Source organism: Nesoenas mayeri (genome assembly GCF_963082525.1).
Source record: "Nesoenas mayeri genome assembly, chromosome: 25".
Lineage (NCBI taxonomy): Eukaryota > Metazoa > Chordata > Aves > Columbiformes > Columbidae > Nesoenas > Nesoenas mayeri.
The window spans coordinates 4166514-4192804 of record NC_137549.1 but is presented as its reverse complement, the minus strand read 5'-3'; the positions used below and the strand labels follow the sequence as shown (position 1 = coordinate 4192804).

At 59.2% G+C, this 26291-nt stretch overlaps 1 protein-coding gene across 1 annotated transcript; it reads right to left on the bottom strand.

Moving 5' to 3' along the window:
• Positions 1 to 6638: 6638 nt before the first annotated feature.
• Positions 6639 to 24475, bottom strand: ONECUT3 (one cut homeobox 3; the record flags this gene model as incomplete). Its single annotated transcript, XM_080359407.1, has 2 exons — positions 6639 to 6931; positions 23446 to 24475. 2 exons carry the CDS (start codon positions 24473 to 24475, stop codon positions 6639 to 6641), a joined length of 1323 nt encoding a protein of 440 aa, XP_080215533.1.
• Between the last annotated feature and the right edge of the window lie 1816 nt (positions 24476 to 26291).

The window sequence follows — 26291 nt, the reverse complement described above, 5'->3', positions numbered from 1 at the left end:
AATGTCCCATCAGGGTGACAATGGCTAAAGCCCATGCTGGTGTCCCCAGGAGCCCTCGCTGCTCCTGCTCGTCCCAGGGGACAGGGACAGCTCTGCCAGCAGCGGGTTTGCAGAGCACAAAAGCCGTCAGTGGAAAATATCCACCCAAGGTCAAAGCAAAGCGCCTGGGGGCGTCACGGGTTACGAAATGACCTGAATTCCCGAAAATTCCACAACTGCAGTAGGACACGGTGGCCAAGCTGAACCAGCAGGTCCCAGCGGGACACACTGGGTCCCCTCCTCTTCATCACCCTCCAGCCATCCACTCTCCATTGCCCTCAGGGATGCCCCCGCGGCCCCAGGTTTTCTCCTGCTCCCCACAGCACAAAAACGCCCTTCGGGGCAACCTTGGTCAAGAGAATTGTCTTCAGGACGAGCTCGGATTGTCATTACCTGTGGGAAAAAAATCTTTGGTATCGCGGCAAGTTGCTCCTCAAGGTGTTTTGGTGGATGTGGCAGCAGGCAGGGACTGAGGCTGGTTCAAGGGTGAGCACTCTGCTCCTGGGTTCTCCGGGCTTCCCAAGCCACTTGGTTCATGCTTTGTGGTGGAAACCAGCTGGTCTGAGGACTCATGACTGCGGGTCGCACCCAAGCCTGGTAAGACCTTCTTGCAGTTGGAAACGAGGTCTCAGCTCCAAGCACCAAAGCTGGAAAAGGTCTCGTAGGAGGAGCTGGGGCACGGGGGGATGCCGAGCTCCCCGGAGCACAAGAGGTTTGGTTGTAGATGAACGGTGCTGTTGCAATAAATATCATCTCTTCCTAAAATGCAGGTCCTCAATCAGTGGGTCCCATGCCTCCCACCACCACCTGGTACTGAGCACCTCAGCACCGGCCATGAAGGCTGCAGAGACACCGTGTTAGAGATGCAGATTAAAACCCCTACCTTTGGTGGCCACTCTGGTGGGGCCCGAAGAGGCTGAGATCTTTCCTTGCTTTGGGACCACGTCTAGTGATGGAGGTGAAGGACGGAGCGATGAAGAGGATGGAGAGGGCTGAGGAATCAGCTGTTTAAGGTGAGTGCTCTGGTCACGGTGAGGAAGCAGAAAGCAGCAGGTACTGCTGCCACCTCCAGGCCCCCATCGCCTTCCGGAGCTCCAAAAACACGATTCCTTCCCGCTGCTTTCTCGTGGTCTTGGGGAGAGGAGAGGAGGAGGAGAGGGGAGGAAGAGCAGCGGCCTCTCTGGACATTTGCAGAAAGCTCCCTGGCTGTCTGGGCAGCCAAGGTGACATCCCAAAGTCCCCTGAGACCTGCTGGTGCGCTGGGCTTCTCCAGGACCTTTTCCACTGGTTGGAGTCTTCTTCTTCTTCTTCTTCTTCCTCCTTCGATCAGAGTGGGTGTCCCCATGCAGGGTGAGCGCCGGGCTGGGTGACATGGGAAAGCCTGGTGGGGACAGACTGTGTGTTGGGTGCTGCCTCTGAGCTGAGCCACATCCTTGGGGAAAAAGCCCTTGGAAACGGGTCACTTGAGTCCATCCCTGGGTCTGGGTGGGCGTTGAGGTAGCACCATCTCCAGCGCCTCTTTCTGTGCGGGCAAGGCCAGAGGCAGGGCTGCGAGGGCACCCCAAGGGACAGGGACCTGGGAGCATCGTCCGGAAAGGTTTCAGCCCCGGGGGGCGGTTTGGGGTGTCTCTGGGAGGACGTTCCCTTGTCTCAGAGCACACGAGGAGCCCGCGGCTTTGCTGGCGCAGGTCATGGTGGCTGATTGTCTGTCCTCTCATCTGTGTTGGGATTTGACCCATCAAAAAGAAAAAAACCCTAAAAATACAAAAAACAAACCCAAAGCACGGCGAGGAGCCCGACCCCATGGCGGGGGAGCGGGGGGCGCACTCCGGGGTCCCGTGTCCCAGATGCCCTGACCCTGTTTGGGGACACGGGGCCAAGTGCCCCATCCTCCCGGGGGTCCTGGGCAGCTCCGGCCCCCCAGGCGAGTTCAGGGTGAGGAAGGAAAGCAACGAGGTGAGGGAGGAAGGCGGGGGGTAATGACACCTGTCCCGTGGTGGCGTGAGCTGGAAAAGTAACGTCAAAGTAACGTAGAACCCAAAGGTGACCCATGCAGAGAAGTTCTCACAACCGAAAACTCGTGGACAAAAGCACAGCTCGTCCCCTCCCGCTCCCACCCGCCCGCCCCTCCCCAGTAATCATTACATTACTTCAAGAAAGAGTATATTTTTTCATGCATAAATCAAATTCTCATCTTGTCTTTTTTTTTTTTTTGTCTTTTTTTTTCTCTTCTTTAAATTACATTTGAACACAGAACACATATAATAAATACTCTTGTACGACATGACTCAGAGAAAAGTAACACATCTGAACGCAAAGGTATCGCCACCGTTATTAGGTTTTTCTTTTTTTAAAAGGACTTGTTTAAATATGAAATCTGTAAACTCCAAGGGTCCTTTTTTTATCTTTCTCTCTCTCTTTCTCTCTCTCTTTCTCTCTTTTTTTAAATCGTGAAACTATCCAGCTTTCATTTCCTTAACATTCAATATGTCTCCCATTGAACGCATCAAAGAAATAAGAACATGCCGTCTTCTGCAAAATTATAATTTAACAGTATAAAGCTTCAAGTCACAAATTCCAAAAACTAGCTAAGTAATTTTTTTTTTTATCACATAAACTATACATTAAATATTTTGAGGTATTTCAGAGAACATTGTCAAAGGCTTGTAAGGTCTGTGCTGGGTGGAAAGAAGGCTTTCTCCTGCATAGAGAACGTCTTTGGTATCACAGGCCATGGGGTGGGGTTGGGTGGGGAACATCTGGCCAAGACAACAGTGTGGAGGGGACGGGGTTGGGGACATTGTGACCCGCTCACCGGGTTGCCCAGTGGACGGAGAACCCAGCGGGGTCAGCGCCGGGGGAGTTCGGTCCCACTCAAAGCACCTGGGCTGGAGCCTGGACCAAGTAGGAACAATCCAACCCAATGTTTCCCTAAATGGGGCGTTCTGGCGATTGCTGTGGCAAAGCTGCTTCTCTGGTGGGTCCTCCCGCTGACTTCTGCTAAAGCCAAACTGTGGGCAAGACTCAGTTGTGCCCATCCACCCCAACAAGCCAAAAATGCCCCTTCAAGGACCTGGGAACTGCTCCTGCTGAGGGATTTCATGTTTCCAAGCCCATCCCTAGAGGACGGGGTTGACCCAGGGTGAGGTTTTCTGCTGTTCCCACCTCTGTCTTTCCAGCCAAAAACGCCAGAAACCCTGGAAAGGGAAACTCGGGCCGAGGTCTGAGCTGAGCCAGGAAGAAACATCTCAAGATGGAACCTGCACCTCCATCCCATGGGCTTCCGCAGGGTCCCAGTGCCGAGCAAGGGACGCGGAGCAGCGGCTCCTGGGAGCAATGTCCCTCCAGAAGGGACCCGGACACCAGGTCAGCGCTCACAGGGTGAGAGGGGCCGGGTGGAGGGACCTTGGGGACATCTGAGAGGGGGGACACGCCGGGGAACCAGCACCTTTCCCACAGCGCGTGGCACAGGGGCCATTTAATCTTCAATTAGGACATGGGTTGGGGTTGATTCTTCTCCATCCCAGCACCCAAGGACTAGAAGAGTTGCCCAAATTCGTCCCCCCCAGAGAGCCGAGGGCACGGGGGGTCTGGAGGAGCAGAGAAATGGCCACACACCTTTGGTACAAGAAAAAGGCACTCGTCGCGCACGCTGCCATCCCGGGCGCGCTCGCCCTCTCCCTCGCTCTCTGGGGACACGACGGGCGGACGGGGCCTGGGGTGACGGGGTCTCGGCCGGGGGGGGCAGGGAAAGTGGCGTTTCCAGCACAGACCAGACAAGGCAACAAAATCTTTGGTATCAGACGTGATTTTCAAATCACAACATTGAAAACTCAAGTGAGGTAGCCTTTATTCTCGGGTTCTCACTAGAAATGTCTTTGCATCCTTGAGGGCCTGTGGCGTTTATTCTTGGTTTTCTTTTTTTTCCTTTCTTTCTTTTCCTTTTTTTCCTTTTTTTTTTTAATGTTTTTTCTTTTCTGTGTTTTCCCTTCCCAAACCAAGGCCCCCCCTCCTGGCTTTGCAGCCCTTCAATACTACTCGATGGGGTTCGGGAATCCACCACCATCATCACCATGTCACGACAAGACAAGAAACAACATTAGGGGAAAAGAAAAGGTCAGTTGGTGGGGAGCTGGGTCCAGGGGGGTGAGATTCGCTTTGCTGTTACGTTTTTGGGTTGTGTTGGCAAAATATGTCGCGGCACCCGCCCCTTCCCTCTTCCCGCCCTCTCCTCCCAGTAACAAACCGGTTTGATTTGGTGCGGCTGTGTCCAGTCCGACACCTCCAGCTCCCCACCGGACGGAGCTCTGGGTGAGTGGCGCTCTGACCAGCCGGTGACCGCGCCGGTGACCGCGCTGGTGACCGTGCTGGTGACCGTACTGGTGACCGCGCCGGTGACCGCGCCGGTGACCATGCCGGTGACCACACTGGTGACCACGCCGGTGACCACGCCAGTGACCACACCGGTGACCACGCCAGTGACCGCACCGGTGACTACGCCGGTGACTGCGCTGGTGACCATGCCGGCGGCGCTCCTTGCGCATGTTTGTTTTCATCTCTTTCTTTCCCTCTCTCATTCTTTTGTCCTTTTCTCTTTTTTTGGGTGCTTTTTTGGTGAACGCATCCACTTTGTTTGTCTTCTTTTCAACAAGGTGCCTTCCAGTTACACAGCAGATCGCTCTCAAAGTAAAGTGAATCGAAGAAACCGTAGCGCTACAACACAGATGGTACTATTTCACTATTTACCCGCATAAATTCAACAGTGTCCCTTTCTTTTTTGGTTGATGGTTGGTTTTGGAGGATTTTTTTCTCTTTTCCCAGGTGGTGGGGGCAGAAGGGACGGGCCCCCCCATCCCACGCCTCTGCCAGCCCTGCGCCATCCCCGCAGCCCCCCAGGGACACGGGGCTGGATGGAGCCGTCGTTGGCCAGCGCTGGGCGCGAGGCTCTGGCCTCCTGATTGCTTTTTGTATGGCACGAGTCACCATCGAGAGCTCGGAGAAAACCACCGTTTTCCAGTACCATCGCTCCGGAAATCGCGTTTTAAGGCAGGTTGTTAATTGGCACAAAAAAAAAAAAAAATAATCTGGCGTCTTTTTTGGTAAGTTGAGCTTGGTAAGGTGGTAAGTTTGGTAAGTTGGTAGGTTTGGTAAGTTTGGTAAGTTGGTAGGTTTGGTAAGTTGGTAGGTTTGGTAAGTTGGTAAGCTCGATAAGTTGGTCTTTGCATTGAGCTTGTTCGCTCGTGGTTTCTGTTGTTATTCCTGTGGGGGAGGCTGTTTGGTGTTTTCCCTTTCGGCCCCACCGGGAGCTCTCCCCTTCCCACCCCAGGGCTGATGTCGCCACCAGACCCCTCGGATTCCTCTTTTCCCACCAGACACCGATGTCGGTTCCCAGGAGGGAATTTTGTTGTCGTCGGGTTTTTGGTTTTGTCATTTCTTTGGTAGCAGAGATGAAAATGGGAGGGGACGGGGGGGACAATAGTGTGTGTCAAGGGATGGATGGGGCGAGACACAAAGCCAGCAGATCTGCTTTGTCTGAGTCCATTCCTCGACCGACAAGTGAACCAGAAATCCGCTGGCGGGCGGCGGAGCCGGTCACCAGGGCAGATCGGACCCTTCGCTGCGAGTCTCTACTCCCGTCTCCTTTCCAGCCATTCTTCAATTTTCAAATACCCGATTTCTGTAGCTAAAATGTGCTTCTTTGACCTGCTTGGGCGGCAGGCGACGCGGTGCAGCGCGGTCCCGCTGCCGCGGCTCGGGGACGCGCGGGCACGGAGGCGGGCGGGCACGGCGACACGGCTCCTTCGCCGCCGAGTTTCTCTGGGAGGGGTCCGGGGACGAGTGGGGGCTCTCGTGGGTTGGGGGGGGAGTGTGGGTGCTCTTGGGGGTGTCCTGGGCGGGGGGGGTCAGAGGATGATGCCCATGGAGGAGACTGAGGCTACGGGAATGTCCTTGGTCAGGTTTTGGAGACCTTGGTGGGGGTGAAATACCCGTGTGTCCATGGCAGAGGGGGGCTGGCTGCTGTGGGGACCCCCCTAAACTTCGGGGACCATCTTCTCTCTCATCCCCCTCTGAACCACAGGGGGTTGGCCCTGGTTCGGTGGGGTTGTGCCAGAGCTCAGCCCCATGACCCCACTTCTTGTGTCTCCCCCACCTTCACCCCTCCATGTGGGAGCCGTTAGGGTGGCTGTGGCAGAGATCAAGGTTGGTGGAGGGATCAGGGGGTGCCCCTCTCCCTAGAGACCCTGGTGGGTGGTAAAGACAAGGTCCTGTGGTCCCCAAGGACCAGGGACGCTTCCAAACAGCACCTTGTCCTCTCCCTCCATCCCACGTCACCCCTCGGGTTTCCTCCGAGCCCTCCTGGGGACAGAGCCGACCCGGCCGCAAACGCCGTCCCCGCTCCAGGAGGTGGCGGGAGGTGGCAGCAGGACGTGACACGAGGCCACGTCCAGGGGTGATGCCCAGCTGAGGGTTCGAGAGGCTGATGAACCCGCAGCATCCAAAAGCACCCAGCCCGGTGGGCTCGGGACGTCTGTGTGGGTCTGGGGTTGGCTTTGTCATGAGGAGGGTGTTCGGGAAGGGGCGGGGATGGCCAGGGGACATCATGCTTTGGAGAAAGTGCTTGTAGACGAAGAGGGGACTCCAGGGTTGGCGCCCGGCTCCTCCTGCCAGCGGTTCATACACCGCCGGCGGGCGTTCATGAAGAAGTTGCTGACAGTGTTGAGCTCCAAGCCCAGCTGCTGCGAGATGGTCATCTGCATCTCCTTGGACGGGCGCTTGTTCTCCTTGAAGATGGCGATCAGAGTGCGGCGCTGGAGGTCCGTGAAGACCAGCCGCTGCTTCTTGGGCTGCAGGCTCCTGTCTTTCTGCTGCTCCTGCTCTTTGCGTTTGCAAGCTAGACGTTCAAAAGAGAGAACAGGGCCATTAATTGGTGCTCGCCGCCCTGGTCCGCTTGCAGGTTGCCCGGCTGTCTCCCAAAAACCAGGCTCTTCCCTCCAGCAAACCTGCTGCTTGTTGCCCACTGCTCCCTAAGCCACCTCCCTCCTTCTCCTCCCTGTCTGCTCAGATGGGACAACAGCCTCTCGTGGCACCAGCACAGGAAAAGCCTGGGTGAAGCCCATTGCCTCTTCAGACACCCAAGAAAAGCCCAAGTTTCAGCCTCTCCAGCTGGGCCTGGGACTAAAGACCGACAGGTCCCTGGAGAGATTCGCTTGGTGACAGATTTCAACTCGTTTTCTTGGGCGCTTCCAGGAGCCGCTTCAACCCGGCGCACAGAGCGGGGACGCTGAGGCCGAGCGCCGCGGCCACAGCGGTGGGACGGCACCGGGCTCCGCGGGGTCCGTGGGACGGGGTCTCCTTGGGACAGCCCCCTGCCCGCTACACAACCGCGCCTGCGGCCGGGCCGAGCACACGGACGGCAGCCGCGCGGCTCGGGGGAACAGGAGGGCGGCTGAAGTAACTCTTTTCTTGCTAGAGAACAAGCAAGGGGATTTTTCCCCATTCTCCTGTGGTTTTTCTTCAGCTGACCTGCACTCCATGTCCTCCGCATCACCTTGAACTGACAGAAAGGATGATGTCCACCCAAAGCTGGGGAGATTTAGAGCTCAGCAAAGCGGAGTAATTTATCCAAGTGTGTTCTTGGTTTCCCCATTTGTTGCTTGTCCCGTCCCCACACGGGTGATGGAGCCACCGGCTCTGCTCCCGCCGGGGCCGGAGCCAGGAGGCACAGCCAACAAACTCCCAACCCCCGGTCCGGCCGGTCAGGGGGAGCGTCCCCCGTCCCCACCCGCGTGGGCCACGAGCCGCCGTCCACGGCGACGGGACAGGCCAGCTCTGCGGTGCCGTCCCAGGGTACCTCCGAGAACAGTTTAGTGGAAACCTACCCTACGACCATCAGATGCTTGCAAAAAGAACAAACAAAAAAAGCCTTTGTAGAAAATTTGACTTTTTTCCAGATGTGAATTTAAAAAAAAAATAATTTAAAAGACCCCCCTGGATTCCCCCCAAAACAAAGAACAAACAGAACAAGTCCCCCCCGCAGTGTACATGCACATTGGGAAGAGCGTGTCCTTGCCTCACCGGACCCCTCGCCCCCTGGTGTCCCCAACATGCTGGTGACACGGGCCCCCGTGTCAGCGGCGGCGCCCGCTCGCTCCTGTGAGCGCAGCTCTTGCCACGCGTGGGGGGCACCGGCGCTGTGTCTCCTACCAGCCACATGTAACCGTGTGTGGGTACCTGCAGACACATCTGTACCCGTGGGGGCTGTGGGGGGCTGCGCTGCCCCGGCTGTAACCCCAGCAGAGCCATGGGGTCCGGGTCGTCCTCCCGCTGTCCTGCCCCTGGCACCCGGCGCTGCCACCCGGCCGGCCCAGGACCCGCGGTTCAGCTCTTCCGCCTCACGGTCCCCACCTCCCTTCCAGTTTTAGGATTAATTATCACGAACCAGTCACCCATTAATAACTCGAAGCTCCGAGGCAAACGTCAGCCATCAGGGTCTTGCTGGTAAAACCGATCCAGCATCAAACCGGTGCCGGTACCGCTCGGACAGAGGTGCCACCCAGCTCCGTGCCCCCCCAGGCCCCGTTATTTTTGGCCCGTGGCACTTGCGTCCCACATTTCCTGTTGCACGTTTATTTATGAATCTCTTTTTCTGCTGACGCAGCCCGACACCCCTCTTCCCCAGTTCAATCTAATTACAGCTCCGCACACCAGGAATCGATAGTGATGCTGCTCAGATCTATTTACAGCGGCCACCACCCCCACGGATGATCTTGTTCCCATCCCTCGTGCCCCGGGCGCTGCTGTCCCGGGCGGGCTGGCAGTGGCCATCCCCACGTCCCCACGTCCCCATGTCCCCATGTCCCCACGTCCTGCAGGCGGGGGAGCCGCGGACGGGGGCGGCTGGGGCACAGCTCTGCTCCCACCCATATCAGCGCAGGGTCAGGCTTTTCTTTGTGCTTCAAAATCCCTTTTTCTCCCCAAGTCCCAAACTCCAAACAACTCATCCTTGGCCTAACGCTGTTGCTGTGCCACGTCCCCCCAGGGCGTCTGGGCTGGCCATGGTCCGTGGGGACACGGGGACGTGCTCCGGGGCACCTCCGGAAATCAGAAACATTGGTTGGGGGAACATTGGAATTGCTCCCTGGACATCTCTGCGTTACCTCCCGGTTGTGGCTTTTGATCTTTTCCAATCAGAACGAACCTGTTTGAAGATGCCAAGCAGTATTTTAAGATCTGGTCTTATCAGGTGTGTAATACAGATGATCTCTGAACAATGTTAGAATTTAACAGCAATTGCAAAGTCTGGATGGAAATAGGTACATGCAAGACCTCTTCCAGGACAATATTTCTGCTTTTCTTCAAGTGGAAATGTAACTATGAATATATATATTCCCCAGTTTTATATTAAAATCGTTTGCTAGACTTGCTGTGAATAGTTTGTCACACCAAAGCAGCATTTTTAGTGGATAAACAGTTCACCAAAACAATCACTAAGCTCTATGAGCAGTCTCAAATATTTAATCACAGAATTGTTTTGTTTGGTAAAGCCCCTCAAGATCATGGAGTCCAACCATAACCCACCCCGGCACTGCCCTGTGTCCTGAGAACCTCATGTCCGTCTGTCCAGCCCTCCAGGGATGGTGACTCCAGCACTGCCCTGGGCAGCCTGTTCCAATGCCCCACAGCCCTTTGGGGAAGAAATTGTTCCCACATCCAACCTCAACCTCCCCTGGCGCAACTTGAGGCCGTTTCCTCTGCTCCTGGCGCTTGTTCCTGGGGAAAGGTCACTGACCCCCCGGCTCTGTGTTATCATCTCCCCAGCAAACGCTCAAGGCTCAGGGCTTATTCCCTGTTCATGCTGCTCCTGAGGCACGAGAGACCCCTGGGAAGATGGATCAGGGACCCCATGGTGGGGGGGATGCTCTACCACCAGTAAAGGCCTGAGCTCCCCCACAATGGAGCCTTTTCTCTGCTCTCCCCACCTCATTCACAAGTCTGCATCTCCAAGACCTCCACAGCTCAACCGGGCTCAGGCAAAACCACCCAACAAGTGCAGGAGTGACCAGGAGGGAACGTCAGACACCGCGGGATGGGCTGATGGCACAGACCCCCTTCCTTTGGACACTGGCACGAGGTCCTCCGGGCATTTCATCCCTAAGGTAACTGAACGGGCTGCAGAAGAAGCCCAGGGAGCAAAGGGAAGGAGGAAGCTCGGGGGACAGCAGGGGAAGAGCAGTGACAGCAGCGGCACGGCGCCCGCGTCCCCGCGGGTTCCTGCCGCAGGGGCAAGAGCAGGAACAAGAGCATCTTTTCCTTGACTTAACCTTGACAGCTCCCAGCAAAATATCTCCCAAATCATTTCTAAAGGGACATAATAGAGACAATCTAACGGCCGCTGTTCAAAGCTGCGATTATGCTTCGCAGCGTGAACTCCGCGAAGCGTTTAACTAATACCTGATGGCTTCGCGGGCTTCCACAGCCTGCCAGCCCCTGGCTTCTCCATTATACCCGCAAGCCTCTGCTTTCTCAGCCCCAGCGTGCTCTCCCTCTCCATTCGCTTGCAATACAACCTGTAATTTTCTGCCCACTTTGCTTAAGTGCTGGTGATTTGTTGGAATCACAAAAGACAGCCAGGGGCTTTCAGAGCTGCTGAAGGGAGGCTGGGGGGGACCAGCTTTTCTCTTTCTCTCCCTGTCAAATAAACTCGCAGGGGTGCAAGGGGACCAAGGGGCATCTGGATCGGCTCAGGGGCTCTGAGCAAGCTGAGATGAGCCCAGTGCCTCGCACAGCAGAGCCTGGGCCTGAGTCAAGTTAACCTTGCAGCATCCACTCCCTCAAGGCTGGAGAAGAGCCCGGACCAGAGACCAATGGGCTCCATATGGAAAACAGGAATACTGGGCCAGCAGCGGGACTGGGGGACACGCAGAGCTGGGGGGACCATGGGAGGGCCTGTGACTTTACGGTGAGGAAAAGAGCCCAAAGAGGTTTGGCACAAACAGGCTTACCCAGTGGAAATTCGGGTCTTTAGGCGGAGTGGAAATTCGGGTCTTTAGGCGGGACCTCAGTGCTGACGGGGAGCACAGCGCAGGGGGAACAAGTGCTTGAAAACCAAACGCTACATTTCTTTTTGCCTTTCTTTTTTCAACTAAAACCCCATTTGGTTCTGAAAACCAACACACACACACAGGCAAAGGGGACACAGCATCACCTGCACCCCAGGGCAGAGCCAGCCCCACACCCAGCGGGATTTTGCCCGCTGTGCCTCCGACACTGCAGCAAAACCGCCCTGCTCGAGGAACCGCGGCCGTCACCGACCGTCACCGTTTAACCAGAGCCCAAGGGACGCAGGCAGGAGCCGCAACGGGTCTCGGAGCTACGGCCTCACGGTCCTGCTGGGTCAGCGGCCAGAGCTCCGGGTGCCGCACGTGTCCCTGTGCCACCCCGCGGGGATGGGCGTCCCCGCTGGGGTCCCCGCGAGCGGTGGGAGGACAAGCGCGAGCGGCGGGGACAGCCCTGGGCATTGGGACGCTGCCAGCGCTGCGGCCGGAGCCGCCTCCCCGAGCCCAGAAAATTAAATCTTCCTCTGAACATTGCAAATGAGGAGATGAGGAGATGAGATGAGACAAAGCGCCTGTCGCCGCGTCGCTGGGTGTGTTTTCCTTCCCTCACGCAGGGTTTCGGTGACTCTAGAGCGAGAAGCTCTGACTGACCCATCCGGGGTTCAAGGTGCCACCAGCCGCCCACAGTGACGTCCCCAGCAGCCCAGGGGTGACAGGGCAGGGCGGCAGGAAACACAAGCACGAATCCTCAGTCCTCTGCTCGGTGACGATGGGGTTCGGCTGGCACTGGCAGCGGCTGGAGGCACCAGCAGAACCACCAAACGCAGCCCAGCAACCCCGTGAGATGCCTCGTTTCGCCTCTCCTGCACTTCTCCTGCTTTGGTTTTTCATGGCGCAGCATTTCGAGCTTTTCCAGCACTGAAGCAGATGAGTTTGCGTGGTCTGAGGGTGGGCGAAGGGACACCAAGAAGCTGCGGTGGCTCCATCCCTTCTGTGTTTGCCCTATTTTTATTCTCCTTTCCAGGTAAGGTCCCACCTGGGCTGAGCCAGCTGTATGAGACACTGCTCATAGATATGGAAACAAACAGCTTCAGATGACTCCAAAATGTGGGTGAATGGACACCAAGAAGCTGCGGTGGCTCCATCCCTTCTGTGTTTGCCCTATTTTTATTCTCCTTTCCAGATAAGGTCCCACCTGGGCTGAGCCAGCTGTATGAGACGCTGCTCATAGATATGGAAACAAACAGCTTCAGATGACTCCAAAATGTGGGCTTGTTGTTAAGAGCATTTCCTGTCTGCAGAGGTTTGATTTTTCACCCGCTTTTCTAGAGACTTTCATAAATGAAGACGTTGTGCCCAGCTCCGCTCTCCCCGGAGCCCAACAAACCGGGCTCAGCCCAGCTCATCACATCTGCTGGCAAAGCCGCTTCCCCCACTTGCCCCATTTCTTCTCTTTCTAGCCCTTTTTTTGTGACCAAACTCAGCTGTTTGGTATTGTCCCGGTGGCCAGCACTGCTGTCACGAGCTGCCCGGTGCTCAGGCTGCCGGGACCCGAGTAGCTGGCGGGCGTGCGGCCGGGCTGCTCCGCGCTCCTGTCCCCGGTCACTGTCACTTAGGCTGACGAGAGCAAATTGGTGCTAATGAAGTGCCGGAGTCAGGCCGCGCGGCGCCGGGAGCCGGCAGCGCCGCGAGGGATGGCGGCGGCAGGGGACACGGCGTCACCGTCCGGGAGAGAACGAGGAAGCGGGAACAACTAGGGAACACAGCTGGAAACCCCCAGACCCTTGGAGCGAACGACACGTGCTCTGTGCGCTGTGGCACAAGAGCCCCTGCTGTGCAATCTAGGGAGGAAAAAGGGAGTTTGGGGCTCATTTTGTGCCACAATGACATGAAGAACCAAGTAATGCTGGACGCGGACTCAGCCCCCGGGTGGACAACACGCCATCCCCCGCTGGGTGGTCCAGATTGGCGCCGCCAGGGTTTGGGATGCTCCGAGTGCAGACGGCAGAGCCCGAGCAGGGACACCGGTCACCCCTGAGCTCCAGAGCACATCGAGGAGGAACCTTCCAGATTTGAGCCCCTTCCGGCTGCTGGGTCCGAAGGCAATTTCCAGCCCCACCGCCACGGGTGCGCCTGCTGGGCTCCAGGTGTAACCCAACTCCTGGCTATTGACACCCAGCACAAAGCCACCTGTGTCACCGGGCAGCCGCCAGCACGGGTGACACAGAACCATAGAACCATTTTGGTTGGAAAAGCCCCTCAAGATCATGGAGTCCAACCGTCCCCCCACCCCGGCGAGTCCCAGCCCGCCCCGCCGCCATTTCGGAGCGCTGGGCTCGCCCGGTGCCCCCCCGCACGGCGGCGAATGGTTTGTTCCAGCGCCCCCCAAGCCGCAGCCACGATGGGCCGTCCCCGCCTCACTGGCGCCTCCCCGCGGAGGGACGGGCGCATTTTCCCCCCTCGGGGGGCGGGAGCAGTGGTACAGCTCGCCCCGCCCCCCTCGCCGCTGCCCAATGGCGCGTTGCGGCCGCCCCCCACCACGATGGGCCATTCCCACCCTCTCCCCCCCCATCTCGGAGCGATGGGCCGTTCCAGCCGCCCCGCACATATGGGGCGCAACGGGCTGGAGCGGTCCACCCGCATCCCGGGACGGGGGGGCAGCGGGGGGAACCTCCGCTTGCCCCATGGCTACCCCATTGCCACCCCCTCTAGTTCTGCATCGCTGCCCCATGGCTGCCCCATCACCGCCCCACAAACAACCTCATGGCTGCCCCATTGTCACCCCTACAGTGCCCCACCAATGCCCCATTGCTTCCCCACCGATTGCCACATCACCACCCCACAACCCACCCCACAGCTTCCCCACAGGTCATCACCCCCTGCCCATCTCCCCTCACACAACTACACACCCCCCCAGGGACCCACTGCCCCCCGGACCGAGCACTGTGTCCCCCACACGCGTGGGGCCGGCGCGGCTGCGGCCGGCGCTAAGCCAGTGGCTGTTAATACACCGCACGGCGTTATTAGTTCAGCTCCCAAGGTATTTCCCGCAGTAATTGCACTGATCTGCCAGGGATTACGTGCTGCCGCCGCAACGATGGATGATGTTTTAATTCCAGCCGGGCACCTCTGGGGAGGGCAGAGCAGGGACCGAGACCCCCAAGCACGGACACATGAGCTCAGACACACACCCTGGCTGCTGAAATGGGGTGAAAAGGCAGCCTGGGTGAAGGGGGGACATAGAATCATAGAAACATTTTGGTTGGAAAAGACCTTTAAGATCATGGAGTCCAACCATTCCCCACCCTGTCCCTGCCCCATGTCCTGAGAACCTCATGTCCGTCTGTCCAGCCCTCCAGGGATGGTGACTTCAGCACTGCCCTGGGCAGCCTGTTCCAATGCCCCACAGCCCTTTGGGGAAGAAATTGTTCCCAGATCCAACCTCAACCTCCCCTGGCGCAACTTGAGGCCGTTTCCTCTGCTCCTGGAGCTTGTTCCTGGGGAGCAGAGCCCGACCCCCCTGGCTCCAAGCTCCTTTCAGGCAGTTCAGAGATCAGAAGGTCTCCCCTCAGCTCCTGTTCTCCAGCTGAACCCCCAGGTCCCTCAGTCGCTCCATCACACTTGTGCTCCAGCCCCTCACCAGCTCCGTTCCCTTCTCTCCACTCGCTCCAGCACCTCAAGCTCTTTCTTGGCGTGAGGTGAACAGTGTCCCAGAACTGCCCCCAGGATTGGGGGCTTTTCCTCCCCAGGTCCCAGCACAGGGACGGTCGCTGCCCTGGTACTGCTGGCCACCCCAGTGCTGGTACCAGCCAGGATGCTGGTGTCCCCATGGCCACCTGGGCACACACTGACTCATGTTCAGCCGCTGTCACCAACACCCCCAGGGCCTTTTCCACCAGGCAGCTTTCCAGCCGCTCTTCCCCCAGCCTGTATCCAGAACCCTGGACTGCGCTGCACAACGGAGTATCAGTTCCCTGGTTGGAGCTTGGGGGACACCAGCGATCCCGGTTGGGTTCCAGCTTCCCCCCAGGATGCTCCTGAGCAGCTGGGGAGGCCCTTCCCAACACCCAAATCACTGCTGGGGATGCTGTGCCCCCTGCCGCTGCCCCCAGGTCCTGCTCCCAGCCCCCTCCAACGCTGCCCAACCGGGAGGGAAATTCCCACAGGAAAAGGGCTTTTTCTTCATCGCATAGGAACACAGCAGAGGAACTTCCCCCACTACGCTACCTTTAAAAATTACCCCCACGCAGAGCTGTTCCTTTTGGTAAAGTAGCAATTAATCACGGCAAGTATAGGATGGATTTGTAATCAGCTCCCCCACCCCCATTTCCCAGCCCTGGGTATTTCTCCTGCCCCGCCCCCCCCCGGCATGTGCAGGGCTGGGGCCAGTGCAGCCAATTGATCCTGCTGGGTCGATTTTATTGAAACTCCCACGAGTGGCTTTAACTGCGTGTTGGATATTGCTGGCACATCAGTTTGATGGCTACGTGACCGGCGGGGAGCTCACGGGCTGGGTCACAGTGGGGGACAAAGGGGAAGGGGCTGCAGGAGGGGGGATTAATCCCCATGAAGCTGGGCTGCTCCCCGGTTGTTCCCTTGAGTTCCCTGGGGCTTCTCCCCAAAGGTAGTGGAACGTCTTGAGGGGAAGGGTTTGGGGCTTCAGGCATGGGGAATGGTTTTCTTGGCCAGATTTCAAAGGACAGGGAGAATGAAAGGGAAAAGGAAAACAGTTAAATTCTGGGGGGTCCCCCCGGGTGACACTGAAGCCCAGCACTGCAGTGCCACCGTCCCAGCCTCACCCTACAATACAGGAGCTGGATGGGGATGGGGAAGGGACGCCCCCATCTCAGGGGGGCTTTGGAAGCGCAAACCACTGCGGCACCAACCCCAGCACTTTTCGGAGCATCATATTTGAGCCAAACTGGGCCAGATGCTGCCCTGGGTCCTGCTGGCCCATCCACCAAGCCACCATGGGGGGATGCTGGGTGCAGGGCACACCAAGATCCCTCAAAAGATGGGAAAAAATACCGAATATGGGCAGATTTCTGGGGAAATCATGAGTGGCACCGGCGGGGATGGGAGGATGTGACACTGCTGGCGGGGCCATCACCACACGAGTCCGCGCAGCCCAGCCCCGCAGCAGGCGCTGAGCATCAGGGTCTGCAGCGTTGTGCGCGGAACAGCCGTCACCGGCGGCACAGCGGAGCTGTTGATACCTCTGTCAGCCCCTGATACCATCACCTGTCAGCAGCTCCTGGTGCATTTGTAATTTATCCCTAATGGAGAGCATTTGCTCGTTACCTGCTCTTTATCAGCCCAGGGCAGTGTCCTCGCTGCATCGCTGCGCGTCTCAGCGCGTCACCTCTGCTGCATCCCCCCATCACAGGTACACGTTGGGGGTACATGGGTGTCCATCCTTTCGCACCTCCAGACCCATTTTTGCCCCAGCAAAGCATTGCCTTCTCCCTCCTTAACTTCACCACCTATGAAATGCCTTGAGCCCCATTAAATCAGTTTTAAATAATTTCTGGACCTTCTCTCCTTGAAGTGCAGGAACCACCAGGACTCAGAGTAACGGTGCATATCCCTAACAAAATATATATATATATTAAGGTAGAGTTATCAAGGCCATTCTTGAAATCCTAGCCATGTCCATTGCAAAGGTGCCTCATTTAATATTGGGTCTTTATTTTTTTAATGTCCTGGCCCCTCTTTCCAGCACCAGAGGACCCAGGTTGCCTTTTTGTTTTGCTAGTTTTGAACAGCCCCAAATGTTTTACAATCCACCCTCCACCTCCTCTGTCTGACCTGCCCTGATTTGAATCTTGCCGGAGACGCTCTCTGCTGCTCAAGGGGGTAACAAGGTTTAATCAGCAAAATCTTGCCACTCGGTGGCCATGGGGCCACTAACAAATGCACTCGGCTGCCAAACCCTTCTGCCGGTTCCTTGGCGCTACAGCACGGCCCCACATCGCTCCTGTTGCACCCACCCGGCAGCACTTTTGGCTGTGGGTGGGTGAGCTGTAGAAGAACAGTTTTGCTCCAACCTCCCTTTTTTGGCCAGTTTTCAAAGGCAGGGGCCGAGCCCGGCCCTCTGCGCTGCTGAGGGTGGTGTGCAGGAATAGGGCCAAGAGCACATCCCGGCTTGACGGGACACATCCCACCTTGACGGGACACATCCCGGCTTGCTTGAAGCCTCAGCTTGATGCTGAGCCACAGGATATGTGCATCTCAGCTCATCTGGGGCCGAACCATGTGGGTGCATTGATGTGGGGTGATGCCGGATCTAATGCCTCCACCCGTACTCAGGGTGCTGGGCTCTCTCTGCCCAAGCCTTGCTGAGAAACCCCAGGGAACCAGGCAGCAAGTGGGGAAAACTCTTCCCCTACAACCAGCAAAGCGCTGGGTCTGGGGGTGACAGGTCCGGCAGCAGTTCCTGGTACAACAGAAACAACCCGTCCTAAAGCGGCAGCATCCCGAACCGCACCCCAAGGTCTTGGCGGGGGGGACAGGTTGGCTCTCGCCGAGCTGCAAACCCTTTGGGGCTCTGGTGGGGCTTTTTAAATGGTTTCTGATTTTTTCTCGTACGTTTTTGTTGGTGTTGCACAGGGGCTGTCGCACCCTGCCCCGCACCCAGGAGGGTTCCGTAGGGGATTTCTGGTTCCGCTCTGCCCCACAGGGAGCCCCTGCACCCAGGAGGGTTCCATAGGGGATTTCTGGTTCCCCTCTGCCCCACAGGGAGTTCCCGCACCCAGGAGGGTTCCATAGGGGCTCCCTCCGCCTGGGCGATGCCATGGGGATGTGGGGAGGCGAAGTGCCGTGCCCAGGGCACAGAATCAGGCGCCCAGGCCCTGTCTCTGCTCTCCTGCCTTCATCATCCCTCCTCTTCCTGCGACCGTGTCTGAGCAGAATGAGAAAATATTGGATTTGTTTCCTGGAGAAAAAAAAAATAAAATAATAATAAAAAAAAATCCAATATTCTGTCTGTGATTCCAGACTCCACGCCTGGTTGTGGCAGGAAAATGCTGTAAATCTCCCCTTCCCCACCGGTCAGAGAAGAAAGACCGATTTTCTTTTAATACTCTTATTTTTTCCGCTGGTTTCAGCCCCATCGCTCGCAGGCAGCTCCGCAGTCTCTTTGTTGACCAGGGCTTAAACCTGCTCTCCCAGCTGCCCCGACCCCGGGAAGTCGCCTCGCACACCCTTCCCAGCAGCTCCCAGGCAGCGGCAATGAGATTTTAATAGATGTATTTTCAAATTAGTTCTGGGCCTTTCAAGACTTATCAGTTAAATGAGGTTTTTCAAATTGATTCAAAGGTCACTCGGAGAGTTTTCTCTTCTCTGTTATCTCTCCCTTATGGTTTCAGTGGCAATTGACAGGACGGAGAAAAAAAACATCACCCCACGTTGTACACCAGAAAGAAAGAAAAAACCCCCAAACAACAAAACTGCGCCCGAAAATGAGTCGGACCCCGGCGCGGGCTCCGCTCTGGGCTGGGGGGTCCGAGCAGGTGAGCGGAGCACGGCGGGGAATGTGGGGGAGCCGGACCCCACGGACACGGGTGGGCTGCACCCCGCGCTGCCGCCCCGCACAGAGGGGAGGTTATTTCCTCCTGAAGGGGGCTGAAAAAACGCGATTTAATATTTAACCGACGGGAGGTTTATTGGCCCTTTCTGACGCGCAGATTAGGAGCAAACAGAGAAACAGCCGCGGGCGGAGCGGGGCGGCCCCGGCGCGCTGATAAGGGCGGTGCGGAGCCGGGTGCGGTGCGGGGCGTGGTGCGGAGCCGGGTGCGGTGCGGGGCGCGGTGCGGAGCCGCTTGCGGGGCGCGGAGCTGGCGGCGCCTGTTCCAGGCGGGCGCCTCCGCGCCGGTGGAGAAAGTTGCCTGTCATTAACGTGCTAAAAATACATATATATAATAAACCCATCATAATAATTTAAGAAAAATTTGAGATTTTCTTTTCCAAAGAGCAAAAGCGGTTTCTGTCCTTTCTCGCTCTTTCTCTTTGTACTTTCCCGAGTGGCCACCGCGCCGAGCCGGGAGCGCTGGGCGCTTGGAGCCCCAAATTCACCTTTTCCCCCATTTTATGGGGGAGAAATAATTCGCTCTCCAGCCTACAAACCTCCCTCGGCCGAGCAGCGTTTTTCCGCGTCGCCCCTCGGACACGCGCGGATCGAAAGCAGCGAAACTGTCCGTGATTTCCCGCCGCTCCCGTGGGCCGGAGCCGCGGCCGCTGCCCGGGGCCGGGTGGCCCCACTGCCCGGTGGCCCCGTCGCTCGGTGGCCCCGCCGCCCGGTGGCCCCGCTGCCCGGTGGCCGCGGGCGAGAGGAGCCGTCGCTGCCCAAAGTCGTTTGTAAGAGGCTGAAATTGAAACACAACTCGTGAAAAAATAAAAAATCGCGAGTTTTTACGCGGCGCAAACTTGTCCCCGATTGTGGCAATTCTGTGTCTTAGTTCGCAGTATTAATTAGCGGCATTAATTATTTGCATTGCTAAAGTTCTCGGGCATTTGCCTTGGCCCAGTCCCGCGATCGCAGTTTTGGGGTGGTTTTGGTGGATTTTTTCTTGTACAACGACGGTTCGTTCTGCAGCGGAGATTCGCTCGGGAGGGAAAGCCCAGGGTCGAGAGGGAACATTTTAAAGAAAGGAAACGAAAGGAAACGAAAGAAAAATAAATTAAAATTAAATTAAATTAAGGAAAATAGAAGAAGAAGGAAAAAAGGAGAGGAAAGGAAAAGGAAAGGAAAAGAGAAAGGGAAAGAGAAAGGGAAAGAAGAAAGGAAAGAAGGAAAGGAAAGGAAAGGAAAGGAAAGGAAAGGAAAGGAAAGGAAAGGAAAGGAAAGGAAAGGAAAGGAAAGGAAAGGAAAGGAAAGGAAAGGAAAGGAAAGGAAAGGAAAGGAAAGGAAAGGAAAGGAGGAAAAACGAAATCAAAACAAACAAACAAACAACAAAAAAAAAGAAAACGAAAACCAGGACAAAGACAAAAAGAAAACTGAAAAGAAAGGTAAGAGACGGGAAAAGAAGATGTAAAAGGAGGGAACGAACAGGCTCGGGAGCGCTGCCCGGGGCCTCGGCCCAGCCCGCGGGTCCCTCCCGGCCGCGGTCCCTTCGCTGCGCGCCACGGGACCACTTTGGCACAGAAACACCGATCCCGAGTGTCGCGGAGCCCACTCGGGACAGTGCTGGCTCGCCTGGGCCGGCCTCACAGCCCACCCGTGGCCCAAACGCGGGGCAGTTTTCTCGCACAAACACGTCTCGGGGAAAAAACACGGGAGGATGGATCAGCCGAGCGGTCACTCGAGTTCACGGCGAAGGAACGCGGGAAGCTGGGAGCCGTCTAGTCACGAAAGGGACACAACGACGTTGTCACCCTCCCAAGAAATAATCGCGAGTGAATTTCCTAGTCCTGAGTGTCAGAATAAATCCGTGACGAGGAGGGGGTTTTCACCTGAGGGGACCCCCACAGGATGGGAGCGCATCCCACAAACACGCGTGGTGGGAGGGCACCCAGGAACACGCATAGTGGGAGGGCACCCACCACCCTCCGCGGACACGCAGGGATGGGAGCGCAGGAGCGCAGCCGCTTCCCGCATGATCCCACGAAAACGAAGCCGGTGCCTTTTTCACCTCCAGGACACGGGGACCGGGATGGCGACGGGGGTGTCACGGGTGGGGCTCGGAGCCACGTTCTGCCGTGCAGGGACTCCCAATGGTGACACGGTGGGAGCTCCCCGGCACCCACGGGCCCCCGCAGGCCTCGTGGTGGGGGGGGTCACGAAGTTTGTAGAGCTCCATCTGGGACGGGGCGGTGGCTGCTGAGGCCGTGACAACGGGTCGCAGAGATGGATGGCCCGAGGGGACGGGACGGGCACCGCCAGCTGCTGCCCAGATGTTTCCCCGTGGGACTCCCCTATTTTGCCGAGCCCCACGGATGGAGTGGAGCCGGAGGGAACTGCAACCCCCCCGGCTGCGGCGCTGCCCAGGTCCCGGCTGAATAATTAATGGTTCATCTGCGGACGGGGCGGCGAGAGAGGGAACTGGAGTGGAAAGAGGAGAAAAGCGGCAATTGCCATTTATAGGGGCCCGGCGTGTTTATTGATCCGCGATTTACTGACTCGGACTAATCTATCAGATGTGCTCCAGAAACCGGGACTAGATCAGGACCAGAACTAGGACCGGGAATACGAGGAGAAGCCCAGTTCTTATTTCCCCCGTTCAACACTCGGGATTTTTTGCTTGCACTGGGAAAAGCCGATGGCTGCCCAGGCAGGGAAGGGGTCGCAGCCCTCCGGTCCCTCCAGCCCCTCAGGCCGCGAAAGACAAGCAGACGCGACGGGCGGCCCCGGGGTGGGTTTAGCTGGGGCGAAATCGGCTGCATCCCTGGGGGAGGCTAGGCACGGCCCCCCCACAGCGTGGCCCCCTCTCCTATAACCCCGTTCCTCGGGACAGCCGGACCGAAGCTGAGCCTGCGGGGCTTAAACCTGCCCCACGGTCGAAGGAACGAAACGGCGGGAGGAGCGAAACGAAAACGGGTCCCAGCAGGGCGACAGCGGGGCCGTGAGCCGAGAACAAAGCGGCCGGGCCCGGGGAGACCGTGGGGAGGTCGGGGTGGGTGCCCCCACCCGGAGCTGGGGCCCGGCCGATCCCCCACCACGGGCCGCTCGGGGCGGCCGCAGCTCGGTCCTGCGTGGGGATCGACGGGGGCGAATTCACGGCCCAGTTCTGCGGGATTCAACGCGGGCGAATTCATGGCGCGGTGCTTGGTTTGTTGTTTTGGTGTCTTTTTTTTCCTGTTTTCACAGAAAGCAAACAATTAAAGGCTGTCCTCAGGAAATTTTGGGGGGTTAATTTCCCTAAATAATGTCTCCAACGAGCCCCTCGGGCCGAGGAAAACTCGGCGCTGGGGAATAAAAACCATTTTGGGGAGAATAAACCTCCCACGACGCCGCTGCGGGCGCGGAGCGGTGGCAGCGGGGCCGGAGCCCGAGCGGGGCCGGCGGGCCGGGACCTCCCCGAGCCCTCCCGAGCCGCATTTGTATCATCACCATCACAGTTATTATTTCAAATTTTGGTGAGCCAGAAACCAGCCACCGGCTGCTCAATTAGCCCGAACAACGGGGGCATTAAACGGCCGATCGCGGCAGTGTTTAAATCTTTATTTACCAGAACCTTGTAAAGCCAGGAACAATTTGCATTCTATTAACTGCTTTTCAATAGGGCATCGACTGGAACTAAAAGATGCCACTACCCTGCCCTAATTAAAGAGCAACTGAATTACACTAAATACATATGAACGCCGCTCTCCTCCATAAATAACGGCGGGTCCTCGCCGTGCGCAGCGCCCGGCGGGGCGGACTCTGCCCGGCCCCACGCAGAGGTTGCATTTATTTACAAAATAAAAAATAACCATACAAGGGCGCTTTTTACCCCACGGCCACCCCACCTCGGCCCCGCGGAGCCCAGCGCGGAGGAGCCCGGGGAAGGAAGGGCCGGAGCGGCTTCGGGGGTCGGGGGATGGCGGGTCGGGGATGTTCCTCATCCCTGCCCGCGTGGAACCGCGACCCCTGCCCGATCCCCGCAGCCATAGAGCGGCCGCGCAGCAAAACCGCGTTTCTCCGGCAAATCCTCGGCCCTGAGGCCGGACGAGCCCCTGCGGGGGCGGCAGCGGGGAACGGCGCACCGCCGCGCTGCGCTCCGCACCCGCGGTGCTTCGGGCCAGAACCGGCCCCCGCGCAGGCCGGGAACCGGGGGTACGGGAGGGTTCCTTCTTTCTCCCCAGTGCCCTGGAGGGAGCGGAGCGCAGCCCCGGCGCCGCCCGGGCCCGGTTCCCGGCGGGGAGCGGTGGGACGGACCGGAGCTTCCCCAGCGCGCGGCTCCGGTACCGAGCGGCGGTGTCAAACGGAGCGCGAAGGAGCAACACGAACGGCCCCAGGGCCGCGGCGCAGCCCGCACCCACGGGCGGCAGGGAGCGCGGGCCGGGGACCCGGGAGCCGGTTCGGCAGGCGGGACCGAGCGGGAAATCACCGCCGGGGCTCGAGGCCGCCGAACGGGCGGTGGGAGCCGGCGGGCAGCGCCGGGCAGCCCCCGGCTCCCCCGACCCGGAATCCCTCGTTTCGCGCTGTCAGAAGCAGGCCCGGGGAGGGCGCATTCGTCTGAAATATAATTCGCCTGAAATACAATTTCCTTCCCTCTCTTCTAAAGGCTTCAGGTCGGGTCGGTAACACCCGGCCGAGCCGAAGCTCGAGATGACAGTTTGAGAACGAGGGATCCCCACGCGTGTTCGCAGCACCCACCCACCCAGAGGTTTGGGGCGGGCGGCTGTGTGTGCAGCCCGCGCCGTGCCCTACCTGCCAGCCTGAGCGCCGACATCCGCTGAAATTCCGGCTCCTGCAACCATTTCCACATCCTCCGGAAAGTCTCCCGGCCCGACTTGAGCTTACTCCAGGGCTTGGGGTTCCGCAGCAGGTCCGAGAGAGTCCCCTGGGAGCGGCACAAGATCCTCTGTGCGAAGATCGCCTGCGGGATGCTGTAGCGCTTCAGCTCGGCCGTGATCCGCTGAGCCACCTCCTTGGTGTTGATCTCCTCCACCTGCCCGGAGCCGCCGGGCTGGGAGCCGGTGGCCGAGGCCTGGCGCTCCCGCTCGCCCAGGAGGGAGCCGCCGGGCTGGGGGTGCGGGTGGCCGTGCGGGTGCATCCCGTTGAGCGGGGGCATCATGGCTGAGCTGGGCGCCGCCAGCCCCCGCGCCAGGTGCTCCTCGCCCCGGGACAGCATCGCGGCGTGGGAGTCGAAGCCGTTGGGCGAGAGCATCTTCTCGTTGGACAAGTGACCCCCGGGACCGTAGGGGGCCAGCGGCTGCTGGGCGTTGTGCAGACTGCCCAGCCCGTTGGGCAGCGGCGACAGGGGCTGCCCCATGGCCGGCATGTCCTTGGGGTAGTGGCTGTAGAGGTTGCCCATGGAGGCCAGGCTCCGTTCGTCGCGCATGAGGGTGAAGCTGCCGCTCACGTTGCCGGCCAGGCGCTGGTGCGGGTGGTGGTGGTGGTGGTGGTGGTGCGGGTGGTGGAACTTCTCCGAGACGGTGGAGATTGGCGGCAGGTGCTGCAGGGGTGTCAGCGTAGTGTAGGTGCTGCTCAGGCTCATGCCGGAGGGTGACTCGCAGGACATGCTCATGGCGGGGTGCAGCGGGGTGGCCAGGCTGTGCTCGGAGCGGTAGTCGCCCCCCTCCAGGATGGAGGCCATGCCCGAGACCATGGCGGGCCGGCCGTGCGGCACCAGGTTGCGGTGCGAGCCCTGTCGCCCGTGCGCCGGGCTCAGCAGCTCGGCGGGCTGCGAGTGCGGGACGCCGTGCAGGCTGCCCAGGTTCTCCATCGCCAGCTCCATGGTGGCCGCCGGGCTCTGTCGCTGCCTCGCCCGCTCGCTCGCTGCCTTCCTCCCCCACCCCCCCCGCCGCCTCCTCCTCCTCCACTGCCGCCCCCCCTCCCCTCCCGCGCCGGCTGCCCGGATTAATTCAGAGTCCGCGCTCGGGGGAATCGATCTCCGGCGCCCCGCGGTCAGGCCAGCATGATGCACCGCGCCCGCCCGCCCCAGCCCGCCTCGGAGCGCTGCGGCGCGGGGGCTGCGGCCGGGCGCGGAGCTGGGAGCGGGGCGCGGAGCGGGGCGCGGTGCGTGCGCTCGGGGCGGCTGCGGCGCCTCGGCCGCCGGCTCCCGGCAGCCTCGCTCTGGGCCGCGGCGTGACGTCAGCGCCGCCCCGCCCCCCCCCCCCCCCCCCCCCCCAAGCTCTCCCGGTGAGGAGGGGGGGGCAGGACGGGGGGACCGCGGAGCTCAGCCGGCGGCACCCGGCACACGGCGGGGCCGCACCGCGCCTGCACCCCCAACCCCGCACTGTGGTGACCCCCGCACCGGGATGACCCTCCCCATAGCGGGTGCTCCGCCTGCAGCAGAGCGAACCCCCCCCGCCCCCAGGTGACAGGCAGCACCCAGAGCGCACCTGGCGGTGCTGAACGACGGTGCCCACCTGCGCCCCCCGCACATCTGGCTGACGCCCCTCGTCCCCTCACCCCCTCCCCCCCCGTGCACACGTCTAGTTGACCCCACCCTTGGATACGTCTGTCGCCAGGACCCTCCAACACCCCCCCGAACTTGGCCGCCCCTTCTTCCAAGGGCTTGGCCCCCGAACACGAATGTCCCCGCAAATCCGTGTTTCCCCACGCGTGTCCCCAGCATCGCCACCTTTCTCCCGCCCCCCGGCGGGCACTGCCTCCCGTTCCCGGGCAGCGGGGCTACCGGGAGGTGGGGGATTGCCTTGGCACGGGGGGGCGGTGACAGACACGCGTGGGGCAGCACACGGCACTGTGCTGCAGGGCCCTGGGCAGCTGTGGTGGAGAAAGGGAAACGGGAAAGAGGGAAAGGGGAAAGGAAAATTGAAGGCGAAAAGTGAAAGAGAAAACCGAAAGGGCGAATGGAAAGGAAAAATGGAAAGAGAAAGGGAAAACGGGAATGGAAAACAGAAAGGGTAAACGGAAAGGGAAAAGGAGGAAGACGAGAAGAAGGGACGACACGAGCCGAGTTTAGGCCGCCGAACGGGCTGGATCTCGGCACGTTTCCAGCCGGCCCCGCGCACCCATCCGGGCTTCCCCCTGCGAGGGGCTGCGGGCAGCGCCGGCGGATCCGGGCGAGCTCCGGCTGCAGCGGCGCTGGCATCCCGGCCGTGCTCAGCTCTCCAGGCCGAGACGCGCCCGTTTCCCAAGATTTATTGAACACATCGAAAAACAAAACCTCAAAATGAAATCTGTAGTTTCTGGCGGGTGTGCCCGGCCAGTCCCGCTCGGTTCCCGGTCACCACCGGGCTCCAGGGATCGTCCGGCGGGCCCGGGAGCTCTGGTGGGGCGCAGGAGCAGGTGCCTGCTCTCCCGGGGGCGGGAGCCGCGGGCCGGTGCTCGGGGTGTCACCCGCCACCGGGTTTCGCAGTGAATAATGCAGCGAAAATTATCAGTCTCTCCCAGCTTAGTGCATTATAAGTGAACCCATCCCAACGCATCCATCCCATCCCATCCCATCCCATCCCATCCCATCCCATCCCATCCCATCCCATCTATTCCCTTCCATCGGTCCCATCTCAACCATCCCAACCCATGTCTTCCCATCTTTCCCATCCACCTCGTCCATCCCACCCCATCTCATCCCACCCCGCCCCCGA